The 15,079-nt window shown below is 30.0% G+C and overlaps 1 protein-coding gene across 16 annotated transcripts in view; it reads right to left on the bottom strand.

Moving 5' to 3' along the window:
* The window catches only part of LOC142332560 (uncharacterized), a 150,005-nt gene that overhangs the window by 59,189 nt on the left and 75,737 nt on the right, over positions 1-15,079 (bottom strand). For all 16 annotated transcript variants that reach the window (XM_075379025.1, XM_075379028.1, XM_075379037.1 and 13 more), the window contains one exon: positions 1,374-1,484. In XM_075379025.1, the coding sequence (XP_075235140.1) occupies positions 1,374-1,484 (111 nt within the window). The remainder of the gene's footprint in view (positions 1-1,373; positions 1,485-15,079) is intronic.

The raw sequence follows: 15,079 nt of genomic DNA, 5'->3' as shown, positions 1-15,079 counted from the left end.
TTGTTAGCTGACTTAATATGTTCGAATTATGGGATGGCGGTCTGAAATTCTATTTTGCTTAAAAAATAGTTTTGATTGGTATGTGTGTAGCACTGATTTGATTTATAACCGGTTCATTAACTGAAGCATTCTCAGTCATGAACTCTGTTGTCAAATTTAGTGAAACGGATGTGTGCGCGCTTCCGCAGTTTCGGTTAATTTTAGGAATGAATCTATTACAATCGTCTTTAACTTCTTCATTGTATCTGTAATTTGAGTGGTTTAGTGCTTACTCACTCTTGGTAATCAAATTCTGTTCCTGATATGCTTACGGTCTTGTTGGATTTTCCTTGTGTGAAGTGTCTTTCTTTTCATCGTCTGATCGAGTTAAGGATGCTTCACCATTATTTTCTTTATCCCTATTATTGTTACTTGTACTAGGTAGAGAATTTCAGAAAATAAGTATAAATCGTGAAATAAATTTTACGAATGATAGCTCCTTTTCCGTGTAAATTAAACGTCCATTGATAGCGTATGTATTCAGTGATTTGATGTATTCAATAACACCGGAATTCGGATGAGGATTACTATTAGTTACGAAATATGATAATAATATATATACATTTATTTATATTATGCGATGAATTTGCTGTCTTTTAATGCTTATCACTAACTTCTTTTCTTAATACCACACTTCTTAGAATATATGTTGATACAAATAGTCATACCAAATTTCACTTAGAGAAAAAAAAATTGTTACTTGGACCTTTAAATGAGAAAATGGTGAATGGGTTATAATAAACATAAAAATAAAGTAATGCGTGAGCGTTAGTGTGGTGGAGAGGTGATGGGTTGGAGGGTTGAAATTAAAAAACGTTTCCATAACAAAATGATGCAAAAATCTACAACTTCTTTTTAAGGTTACCTTTTAACTTAAACTCAAAATTTCCGAGAAATATCCGAAAAACCTTCTTTTTTTATTTTTAATTTCCGCAAAAATAATTTAATTTTGACGAAACTTGGTGAAAGTACACCTTTCTGTGCCTTAAATAAGGAGAAATGTTTTTGACGTCAATTATTCCCGGAATCGCAATAATACCATTTTCACCCCTTTTAAACCCTGAACCACACCCGCTCACCCGTTTATTTTTTTTTTTTAAGTTTATTATAACACCATTTCCACTTATAAATATCCAGTTGACAATTTTTCCCCTCTAAATGAGTTATTTTGATCGTTCTAAAAGTCGATTATGATTACATAATATGCTAGCTTGTTTTTTCGTCATTCAAATACGGAAACTAATGTAAAGCAAAAATATTGGATATATTATATAAATTATCAAAACAAATGGAAAACAAAACAAAAATAAATATATAAATGATATATTCCTTACTCTTCTATGTTCTTTCCGAATTTTTGATTAATTTGAGAATTGCCAGAGTTCTTATTTAGATTTGCAAGTAAATCAATGGGCTCATCATCTCTATAATACACATTTCTAGTACTGAAAAACACAAAGAAAACGTTTAATTCGAGATAATTCATGAAAACTTATAATTAAAGTAAAACGAGTTAAATTTTTCAGATTACTATTATTATGTTTGTAGAAAATCTCATTTTTTTACAGAATACAGCAAGAATGCAAAAAATGAAAAACTATACTATACATATTATTATTGCAATATAACTGACTTATCCTTTTCAATACAAAATAATTCATATAATACTGCTGCCATCTTATATAACAAATACAGGTTTATATTAAAAAACAAAAATGTTATGTGATTTTCTCAAACGAGAGATGCATCACTAACTTCCCTTCAGGAAGGACTACACCCGAAGACCCGTAGGCGCGCATGGTGACGATGTGTACCTCACTAGATGGTTCTGCCACTAAGATGTGCGATGGGGAAGGTTTTTAGTGGGTTTCCCGCCTTACGCGGGAAACCACACACACACCCAGCGGTACGGACCACTGTGCGTCTGATCGCAGATTTTCCCTCCCCCAACGCAAAACAAAAAAAAGGTAAAAATTTTTGTTTAAATTCTTGAATCATTATTTTTAAAATTAAGAAAACAAGTTCGAATTAAGAAAACATCATTTAAAAAGTTCCACAAACATATTTTTTTATATTTTCTTACTAAAAATTGGTGTAATTTAAATTATGTTACACAATATGAATGTGCGGTAATATACCTTAACTGCCGCAGAATAAAATTCGTATTGATAAATAAATGTTAAAAATAAATAAAAATATTAGTATAAGTTACAATCCTATCTTGCATTTATCACAATTATTATAATAAATTACTTGCTACAAATAAATTTCTTTTTTAATAATTTGAAATGAAGTTGATCGATTTACAATTAAGTTCAAAATAACACTTAACATCCATGTAAATTAAAAAGCTGTTTAGCTGTTAACCTAAAGGTGTGAGACGGTTGAAACGGGTACATGTATACAATCTTGTCTTACTCATGACACGAGGCCTCTATTCTTAAGTTGTGCGTCATTAAAGTGTTTTTATTATGATTATCATCATTAGTTTTGCTATGTACTACTATTCCTTTTATGTGGTAATTTTCGATTCTTTGCTATAATTGATTTACTGTTGATGTCTATAACATATTTAATTAAGGTATTTTCAAGGAACACTCCCTGTAACTTGATTGTAATGAAATTTACTTATTTTCTAATTTACAAAATCTTCGATGTACAAAAAAAGAAAATCCTTTTTACAAATTATTCTTAAGTTATAAAATTATTACTCACTGTAAATTATTTATTATAATAGATTACTTAAAAATTTCAGGTTCAATGTAAAGATTATCTTAAGTCAGATAGAGCTGGAACCACCATCCTTTTTACAAATGTAAAAAACCTGTTATTCTTTCGAGTAGCTTACAAAAGAAGATATACGTATTTGGAAAACTGCACAAGATAATGAAAATTTATACAAGATAATAAATATAATACCTGCTTCCATTTAATATAACCGATACAGTTTCATATTCAAGAACGTAAATGTTAGTTACATTTTCTCAAATGTTTGCCGGCAACGTGACGTGTGATTTTTCAAACCTGTATCGTAGTTCCTATGATGATATATATCGCACCCTTTTTTAGTAAGAAAAAGGGATGTTTTTATTTTACTTTCTGTTTATTTCATTTGTAAACCAAACATTCTGTCAATAATTTATATATTAAACCCAAAAATTCGAAAGATAAATTTGGCTCTACGATTGAAACCTTTTTACTGTTCACCATATACATGAGATTTATATCGAAACAGTTAATTTACAGGATGCGCATATGATTATTGTCCATGTTTATTTACCTTTAAACAACACAGTTTTAATATATAATAAATATTTGATAAAGATAATAACGTAACGAAGCAATTTACCCTCAAATTTAATAAATTCAAAAGTAGAAGTAGAATGAATTTTTTAAGAAATAATTTTAAAATCTGTCCCATCTTATTACAATATATTTATTGATATAAAATGTGTAACCTGATTATGGAATGCAGATGTATACAAATTAAACTTCTCCTTTTTTGTTGCCATTTTATTTAAAAGGAATTTTACATAAAACTCCTTTGTATCCAATTTGTATTCATTAATATGATTTAACACGATTACGATTAATTCAAATGATTTTTTTTTTGTTTTCAACTATTAAACGCTGGTGTTTATTATTCTAAACACGATTGCAGCAACAATTCTTTATCGTAGCAACAATAAATTCATCATATTAAGGGCATGCGCAATACATGCCTGTAGCCTGGCAGGATAGGAACGAAGACGGGGGTCTTGGCTGCCGAAAAGAGTGATTCGGGGCATCCTTTTCATCCAGGGAGGACCCCAGTGGGTGGCTTCTCGGTTGGGCAAGATAGGGGGCAGGCTGCTGCCACCACGCCCTGAGGCTACCGAGTTATACCTGACCGGGGGGGGGGACCGGTTGACTTGGGGGTGTGTTTAAAAAAAATAACAAAAGAAAAACAGACAATAAAGTGCAACGGGACCATTTGAATTGGGTTGATATACATCTTAGAAGTAAAAATATTCCTGCAAGTTGTCATAATAGTTTGATAAAGTTATCGCGCGGACTTTAATTTTAGTAAATATTTATAATTCTTATTCGGCAGTTTTTTTATCCCTTTTTTTGAAGGAATATTTCACTTTATGTTCATAAAAGGAATATTCTTTATGTTTATTGCTATAATTTATATGTATCCGTTGTATTATGCCAAAATTAGAATCTTTAACTTACGTATTTTTCCAATTATCAGTATGAGATATTAAAATTATTATTAGGATCTTATCTTTACTAAAGACACTTTTGCATAACTGTTAAGCAACTCAAGCAGAAAATTTTGATGGTGGTTCTATCAATTTTTCCGTTTGACAGTATTCATTATTTTCTTTCCAGTAATGATTGTGTACAATCAAAATATTTATTTAATTATATTTTATAATTTACCAATATTACAATAATTAATATAAAAAGTAAACTGAAGTACGTTTACAATTTTCAGGTGATTTTCCCTTCTGTGTAGTGTATTTTGATTCATCGAATGTGGAGAATTTGCTTCACCATTACTTTCATTTTTAGTAACATTGTTTCCTGTACTGGACGATATACTTCAGAAAACCAAACAAAATGCTGATGGTTAATTTTTTGACTAAATTTAATTCCCACGAGTGCGTATTTGATGATTTCATTTCGGCCTGGTGTATGTGATATGGAATCACGACTATGTAATAATAAAATGATGCAATGCTATAAGTGAAGGATAATACAAAGTCTTGGAGAATATTAATCCGTATAACCGACCTTTTTTTTAATTTACATTTTGTTGTATAAATATTATTGCAATATTTTTTAGTAACAGATTAATTTATTCTTGATTGCACATTAGTAATAAGCATTTTAATACTTATTGTACTAAAATGCTTATTACTAACGTACAACATTAGTAGACTTATAATTAGTATCTTGCAAATTCACGCTCAGTTGATGTTACATATATTTGTACTGGTGAATGAGAGGTGATGACAGGTACATGACAGTCAATTTTTGAACCCACTGTTTAATTTCACTAGAGATAATTCTGTAATATATTATAGAAAACAGCAAGCACTCAAATAAACATTTCAGAAATCACTTTTACAATACAGATTCATAGATAATGATGTTTCATTATTATTATTTGTTCATTATTATTATTATTTGAATAATAAAGAATATTCAAAAAAAAATATTCAGTTAATTCCAATACTTATTCGAAAAAACTAATATGAATAGTTTTATTGCGGGTTTGGTTTAAAACTTCGGGGTGATGACGTTGAGGATTTTTAAAAGAAAGTGTTCCGCTAATTACTGACTAGTCAATGGGGGAGAGTAACATACACCATATAAGAAAAGGAATCGGAGAGATATTCCTCTAAGCTAGGCACGACGTAATTTTCGGTACGGAACACGTTTCACTCTAACAATATTTTTGCACACTTGCATGCGCATACTAACAACAGTTTTTAACTGAAGACATGTCAAGTGTTCCACTGATTTTATTAGATCGCATTACAGGTTCTTATATTGTACAACTTTTTCTATCTTCTTACCATACTTATATTAACATTATATTAAAGAGGTAAGTATTGCATAATGAAGATATATTTATATATTTTCTGCAGTGTTCCGATAAGTCCAGATGAAAACAATAATAAACTTAACGGGTACCCTGCTACATAAATGTGGGATCAAACGGAATCATTAAATGAACCAGCTGGAGTCACACTGGGGTAATAAGCGGTAAAGAAAAGATAAGGAATTAACAAGAAAACATTTAACTGAACCAAGCTGAAGTTTCAAATTTCTGTTTTTCATCCTTCATCCTTTACTACAAAGTAAAAACATAAAAAGGGTGACTTTTATTACGTTCGTAACCCTTCCAAAAAACGTATTGTTCAAATAATAATTTTACGGTGTATTGTAAAGCATTATTGTTGAAACCCTAAGTAACTTAAAAATGAAGCTACAGAAAAATAATTATACTATAATAATCACTTTCAAAGTGACAATGGGCAAAATCGGACCATGGGGATGGAAACGGGAGGCTTTTTTTGAAAAAAAAAATATCACTATAACTTTCTTATTAAGTAAAATATTGAATTAATTTTAAGTACCTATTATTCTCTGGATAAGGTCCTAAAAACTTACCTAGCTAAATTTTTTTCATATCACCAACCATTGGCCTAGGGATGGAAAAAATTAGGTTTCGAAGACAATGAAATGATACCTCCTTAATAGGCATAGTATCGTTTAAAGTGATCGTTAGTCCTCTAAACATTATTTAAAACGTTTGTCTGAAACAATTTTTGATGTGGCCAACTCTTATGGCAAGGGATGACCAAATTATTGTAAGAAGATGGGGCTTGTCGTACGCTAAACACGTAAAACTTTTTTTACATGCAACCGTTGTCGTATTGAGTAAATTTTAAGTTTTTCTTAACTTTAATGTGGAAATTTTTTTTATCCCCTACTTAGCACCTGTGAAATCTACCTCTGCTTTCCGGCGTGCCGAAAGGGATTTTTTAGTTTTGTAATATCTCTCACTTGAATCAATTTAGGGTTTCTCACAGCGTTGATTAATGTGGATAAACTTATTTCCTTTTTGTATTATTTATAATTTTCAAAATTTTTACTAAACTACCACAAATTTTGTCGATCTCTGTGCCGTTAATCTCGAAGTCCGTCGTTGAGATCCCCGAGTCATGCATGAATTTTTATTACACCACAAATTTAAATTTTCACTTTGCCACGTACAAGCTCTTACAAGTTCTTTGTAGACTTCTACGGTTCAGTAATTCTTCAGTCAAATATATAATATTGAATATAATTCTTTCTCCAAGGATTTTTTCCTACTTTTTAATGAGAAAAATAGGACTGTCTATCCTCTTGTTCGTTTTTTAATATCTACAATTCTGCTGTACAATAAGCTATCAGTTATTTTTTATTAATTGTTTTTCTGTAAGTACCAAAGTTTTTCCACGAATAAATGATTGTTTATCCATTAATTAGCTTTTTGTTGGTTCATCATAAATTCCAGTATTCTTATAAAAATCTGGTAAAGTATTGCTTGACTTGAAAAAAAATTAAAATTTTTACTAATTCAAACATTAAGGCTCTCAATTTCATTTAACAAAAAGATTAATTTAAAATAAATCGTTTAAACATATTGAAAAAATAAAGTATAACTATTAAGAAAGTAGTTAAAAAATTGTTTTTCATATTAGGTTCGGAAAATAATATCGATGCCAAAGATACTTAAGTTTCAATAGCTCTTTATATGATGGAAAAAACTAAAAAAAAAATTATTAATAACCGAGTTAGAGCAAAAAAAAAAAGAATATATATTTTTAGAGGTGCAGAGTGAATTCAATATTTTTTTCTAAAAATAAGCATTTTTCTTTTTTAATTAATTTTTAAGAACCTTTCTTAAATAAAGTTTAAATAAAAGAAAATTAAAAAATAAACTTGTTCACATTTTAGGTCTTGCTCTACATATGAAGTATATACTTTCAAAAAAATGTAAAAAGAATATTGAAACCTAAGGGAGATAGAGCAAAAAGAAAATGATGTATTTCAACTTTAAGAGCGGTTGATGATCAGTTTTTTGTTTTTGTTTTGTTCAACAATTATAATTACAATCGTTTCCCCAAGTAGAGCCGTAAGTAAGTCTCTTGACAAAAAGCACGTGTTAAGGGGATTCCTAAGGAAATCCCAAGATAAGTAATTCACAAAAATTGTTGCAAGTAATCTTAAAGTCTATAAATACATCTTAAAATATTATCTCAACACCTCATAGCCCACAGAAACCAAATATTAATAATAAAGAATAAAAATAAAAACACAAAACAAATAAAAACAATACTATTAGATTTTGTCAAATTTCAGACTGTCATGCAGTAGTCCCTAAGTCAAGTACATGGAAACGATTCAACCGTCGGACGTCCCTGCTGTTATCGAGTAGATTAATTGCAAAGTGGTGACGTGATTTTCCAGTCTCTGATGGTATTTAATACTACGCTGGCGTGCAAACGTAAATGGATCAGTTTGTTTCAGGTGATGTTTCCGAAATCTTTTCAATTATTGTATATGTATATATTATTATATATACATATACAATAATATATGTATTATTGTAAATATTGTTGCAAGAAGCAACATATTTGTTGCTTCTTGCCGGCAACAAATATGATCTAATAAAATTTCCCTAAAATCCTGCCGATGAAAATTAAAATTGGTTTATTCGTGATATCCTCCTTGAAAAAAATAAATAATAATATTATCATTGCCACATATATAAAAATATTTGAGCCAAATTTTAAGTAAATCGGTTTGGTTAATCCTGAGATATACTCGTAACGCCAAAATTAGTACTATACACACAGATAATTATATATGAATACACGTACATTAAATACGTTCTGTTGAGTTTTATATCATATTTGTTTACATTCAAAAATATTGTAATGGCAGTTTTAATTGTCGTAATTCTTTTTCTGCCGCTTAGCTGACTCTATTGTAGACAAGACATAACATGTAGTAATTCAGTTATACAGTTACACTCAACGTATTCATTCTATTCTATTCAATTCATTAACATAATACTACTCAATATATTCAATGCGTTATTACAATTACAAGTAAAACTATCAAAATTCAGTCAAAATGTTTCAATATCAAATGTATTCAATCAAATAAATAAAGCATAAACTTAATACATATTCGTCTATAATCATTCAACTTCAAACAATCAACATATTTATTTGGTCCTCCTATCCGGATTTGAACTTCAGCAACGTATGGATTCGACGTTTTAATTTTAAACTGTAAGTTTCAACATTGACTTAATTCGTATAGACATTCATTCGTATAGTCATACAAGCTATTTCAAATCTGTAATGCGTACAAACATTATACACAGTGAAATTTAACTACAAAAGTGTAAGCAATAGTGGAATCGTTGTTAAATTAGTTCGCCGAGTATACGACAATCTATACGGAGCTACGAGAATCAATATTCATCATAGTCGTAACCTATTAATTAATTTTACTATTCTTATTATTATATCTAATTTCTTATTATTAATATTTACCTTAATGTAATTTAATTCAAAATGACTGAACAGGAGACACTCAACAGTAAGACTTAGCAGACTAATAGCAAGGAACTTTTCAAATAACTTGGTATAATTAAAGCATCAATCACACGAATCAATACCTTTGTTGATAATTTTAACCCCACAAACAATGAAACACATTCTTTACAAATAAAATTAAGAAATTTGTTAGAATTACAAGTTAAATATGATGTCATTCAGTCTCAGTTGGAAGCTGTTGATGAGAATACAGAATACAAACTGAAGATAATCTATGTAACATAGAATGTAAATTAAAATCTTTTTTAGATAAAATGTCTACAAAACCTCCTGATAAATCAGATCCTACCGATATGAAACCAATTCAAATGCAATTCTTACAGCCAATTAAATTGCCATGTTTTAGTGGAAATTTACTTGACTGGCAGTATTACTTTAATACATTTAATGACTTAATTCATTCTAGAAATGACCTATCCGATATTCAAAAATTACACTACTTAGTCATCTTTAAGGGATGAGGCCCTTAATATCATCAAAGACTTACCAATTACAAGGGAAAATTATTCAGTCACCTTAAATCTCGTTAAAAAAAGATATGATAATAAATACATAATCTCTGTTCATCTTACTGAAAATATTTAAAAAATTTGTTTCATTGAAAAGGAATCTGCAGATAATTTATATCATTATATTAATAAAATTAATTCATTGGAGGCAATGAATTTACCTGTAAATCCTTATGAGCTCATTGTTATGCAATTACTAGCATCAAATGCTAGTAATTGCATAATGTTAATGTTCTTTAGACAAAAATACTTGCAAAAATTGGAAAGAAAGACTTTCTAATGAAAACTTTCCTAATTTCAAAAACTTTGTTGAGTTTCTTAATAATAGAAGACAAATACTTGAAAATGTTGCAGCTAAACTTGAGTATAAACCCTTTAAAGGTCAAGGAAAATATAACAATACAAATAAAATTTACAGAAGAAATTTTGTTAGTTATCATGCAAATTCAAAAATTATTCAATTTTAATGTACTATGGGTAAATCCGATCATTATTTATATACATGTAAAAAATTTCTTGATTTAACAGTAGATGAACGCAAGGTATTTTTAGTCCAATATAAGTGTTGCTTTAATTGTTTTCGAACAGGTCACTATGTTAATTTGTATGAATAAGCATGTATGTAAAACATGTTCCAAAAAGCATCATTCCTTAATCCATACAGAGGAAATTAATAAATCTAGCTCTAAGCCTGAAAACAATACTTATTGTGCATTAAAATTACAAGCAAAACAAAAATGTTTTGTCTACTGCTGTGTGCAATACTGTGGACAAACATGGAGATTATCAGACATGTAGAGTGTTGCTTGATTCAGGCAGTCAAGCCAATTAATAATTCAAGTTATTTAATTCAGTTATTAAACAATTAATAACTCTTTATGTCAATCAAATTACAGTGTTCAGTTAAAACTATACTCTCTCTATGAAAACTTTACATTAGACATTGTTTGTGTTGTATTACCTTTTTCTTTCTTTTTCCTGTTTAGCCTCCGGTAACTACCGTTTAGATAATTCTTCAGAGGATGAATGAGGATGATATGTATAAGTTCAAATGAAGTGTAGTCTTGTAACATTCTAAGTTCGACCATTCCTGAGATGTGTGGTTAATTTAAACCCAACCACCAAAGAACACCGGTATCCACGATCTAGTATTCAAATCCGCGTAAAAATAACTGGCTTTACTAGGACTTGAACGCTGGAACTCTCGGCTTCCAAATCAGCTGATTTGGGAAGACGCGTTCACCACTAGACCAACCCGGTGGGTTGTGTTGTATTACATAATCTAACTGACAATCTTCCTGGTGAATCATTTTGTTCATCTCATCTTAATTTACCTGAACTTATTTCTTGCGGACCCAAACTTTAACATTTCTTCAAATATTGATGTCCTTTTAGGTAAACAGTACTTCCTAAACCTTACTAAATTTGTACGTAACCAGCATTTTCCTTTGATACAAGAAACAAGACTAGGATATATATTAGCTGGAAACCTTCCTTTAAATGTTATGCAACAATTCAGTTTCTTCCTTTTTCATTCATAATGACAATAAACTTCTTTCATCACAGATAGAAAAATTCTGGGAGGTAGAAGAACCTATTTTACTCAAACAAACCTCTCATGATAACTCAATATGTGAAAGGAATTTCATAGAAAATACTGTTAGAAATAAGGATAGAGTAGATTTATGGTTACATTACCTCGCAAATCAGAACATCAAACTTGGTGATTCTCTTAATAACACCAAAAATGGATTTTTGTCTTTAGAACGTAAACTTATTCAAGACCCTAGTTTTAAGAAGGGATACTCTAATTTTATTAATGAATATATAAACCTAGGTCATATGTCTGAACTTAATTCAAAGGATTTGATACCTGAGTCAGAAGTTTTTTATCTACCTTATCACGCTGTTTTCAAGGAAACAAGCTTAACAACCAACCTAAGAGTTGTGTTTGACAGCTCAGCCAAATCCAACAATAGTCTCTCTAAATGATACACTAATGATAGGACCTACAGTCCAACAAGACTTATTTTCAATAATTTTAAGATTTAGAGTCCATAATTATGTCATCACATCTGATATCACAAAAATGTACAAACAGATTCTAGTTACTCAGAAGGACAGTAATTTGCAAAGAATACTGTGGCGTGAAAACCCTGAACAAGACTTAAAGCATTTTGCCTTAAGAACAGTAACTTATGGTACAACTAGTGCCTCATTTTTAGCTACTCATTGTTTAGTTGCCAATGACAATAACGATCAATTTCCTAATGCCTGCATAGCCATATTAAATGATTATGTTGATGACCTTATTTCAGGAGCCTGATAGTGTACATGAAATTAAGCAGTTAAAAACTGATGTATGTAACTTATTAAAACAGTATGGCTTTCCCCTTCATAAGTGGTTTTCCAATTGTCAAAATGTTTTCTCCACTGATGATACTGTACCATTAAACACACCTATATCATTAAATAAAAATGAAAACATACGTACTTTAGGTATATTATGGAATAATAACTTAAAGTACTTTTGATTGACTTCAAAGTCAATCAAAAGGAAGTTAAAATATTCACTAAAAGGCATATTTTATCAATTATTTCTCGTATCTATGATCCATTAGGTCTTATTGGACCCATTATATTTTTATGCAAACACTTTATGCAAAGCCTTTGGCTAGTCAAGTACAATTGGGATGATACTTTACCCAATAATTTACTATCGCAGTGGCAAATTTTATACAAATCAATTAAGTTAGTTAGTTCTATAAATGTTGACAGATGTGTAAAGTTAAACACTAATAGTAGCATCAAATCCTTTCAACTCCATGGATTTCCAGATGCATCTCTTAAGGGTTTCGGATGTTGTATATATGTTAGAATTACTTACTGTAATGATAAAGTTTCATGTAATTTGTGTTCCAAATCAAGAGTTGCCCCTTTAAAACAAATGACTCTTCCAAGACTTGAACTCTGTGCTTGTTTACTCTTATCACATTTACTTAATCAAGTTACATTAGCTTTAAATGAAAGAATCAATGAAATTCATTTATATTCTGATTCCATGATTGCACTCCATTGGATTCATGGTCAATGGTCACATTGGATTCAAGGTGTTTGTAGCCAATTGAGTTTCAGAAATTCAACAGTTGACTTTTAATGCTAAGTGGCATCATATTGAATCATCTTCGAATCCTGCCGATATACTCTCTTGGGGATGTCTTCCGGAAAAAATTAATTAATTTTGTATAATGGTGGCATGGCCCAAGCTGGCTTTTGCAAGATTCTTTCTGTTGGCCAACTAATCATCACTTTAACTTTAATTCTACTGAAACAAACGTTGATCCTCAATGCCTTGTTGAAAAACGTCAAACTGTTCAAGTATCTCTTTTGACCTCTAATATTACTGATTATACTGAGAAATACTCATCGCTGTTTAAACTAATTCGTGTCTTCACTTAGTTTGATTCATTCAAAATATTAAGCATAAGTCTACTAACAATAGAAAATTTGATGCATTATTTTTAAATGAATTAAATTCACCCTCGAATTTTTCATTCATCAATCTGTTAGCATATTTTAAATCTGAAATTAATGATCTTCATAACCAACGTTTCATTTCGAAACAAAGTAAACTCAGTTCGCTAGATCCATTTTTAGACTATAAAGGTTTACTTCGTGTAGGAGGTAGACTGGAACATTCTAATTTGTCTTTCAATAAAAATCAATTAATACTACATCCTCATGCAAACATAACAAGGTTAATTATCCACAGTGAACATTTACTTCTTTTACATGCTGGACTCCAATTAACTCACAGTTCTGTTAGTCAAAGATTTTGGATTGTGAATGCAAAAAGTAGCTATTTGTTCTATAGTTAGGAAATGCCTAAAATGTTTTCGTTTTAATGCTGATAACCAATCAATCTCAGCAACTTGATCAATTACCCTCTTCTAGAATCACCCTTTCACGAGCCTTTTGTAGTTGCGCTATTGACTATGGGTGGCCCTATTATGATTCGCCATGGCGGGCAGAAATCTAAAATTCTTTCAAAGGCCTATATTGCACTTTTTATTTGCTTAGTTACTAAGGCTATTCATTTAGAACTTGTTTCAGATTTAACTGAATCCTTCATGCTGCCTTAAGATGATTTATTGCTCGCAGGGGTATTTGTAATCAAATGTATTCAGATAACGCTACTAACTTTCGTTGTGCTAGGAACACTTCTTATGAATTGTTTCAATTATTTAAATCAAAGGACTTCAATTCGGCTATTCAATATTTCTCAAATTCTCAAAATTTCAAATGGTCATTTATTCCCCCTTCCTCGCACCACTTTGGTAGCTTGTGGGAAAGCGGAATCAAGAGTGTTAAATTTCATCTACGCGGTGTCGTTGGACTAACCATTCTTACCTTCGAGGAATTTTATACAATTTTAACTCAAATCGAAGCATGTCTTAATTCTGGCCCACTTTTTGCTATTTCTAATGACCCTAAAGATACTGAACCTCTTACTCCTGGCCATTTTTTAATCGGTTCCCCTCTTACTTCATTTCCTGAACCAGACTTTTCTGAAATTCCAGAAAATCGCTTAGGTAGGTGGCAATTATTACAGAAATTTATTGAAGTTATTTGGAAAAGATGGTCTAAAGATTATTTACATCACCTTCAACAACGCAATAAATGCCGTTTTCCTAATATAAATCTGTGTGAGGGCGATTTAGTTTTAATTTGTGATGACAATACTTCTCCATTATTTTGGAAATCTGGAATTGCTACTCATGCTTTCATGGGTTCTGATAATTTAGTTGTTGACATTCGTACATGTAATGGTTTATTTCGTAGACCAATACATAAATTGTCTGCTACCCTTATCAGATAATTAATTAAAATGTTAAGTTTTTATTCAATGTTCTTTTTATATGTATTCATATTGTTATACTTATTACTTATGTATATCTTAAGTGTTATGATACTACCTAATATTTGTATTGTCAATTATGTTTTGTTCAAAATCGTATCATATTTATATTATATTACATTACATTATATCACATTATATAGTTTATATTCAATAGTTTATATTAAAATCTGCCGATTTTGGCGGGCATTATGTTAAGTTTCATATCACATTTGTTTACATTCAAAAATATTGTAATGGCAGTTTTAATTGTAATTCTTTTTCTGCCGCTTAGCTGACTCTATTGTAGACAAGACATAACATGTAGTAATTGAGTTATACAGTTACACTCAACGTATTCATTCTATTCTATTCAATTCATTAACATAATACTACTCAATATATTCAATGCGTTATTACAATTACAAGTAAAACTATCAAAATTCAGTCAAAATGTTTCA

Source organism: Lycorma delicatula, chromosome 11 (assembly GCF_047948215.1).
Source record: "Lycorma delicatula isolate Av1 chromosome 11, ASM4794821v1, whole genome shotgun sequence".
Classification (NCBI taxonomy): domain Eukaryota; kingdom Metazoa; phylum Arthropoda; class Insecta; order Hemiptera; family Fulgoridae; genus Lycorma; species Lycorma delicatula.
This window is presented reverse-complemented; position numbering and strand designations above follow the sequence as displayed.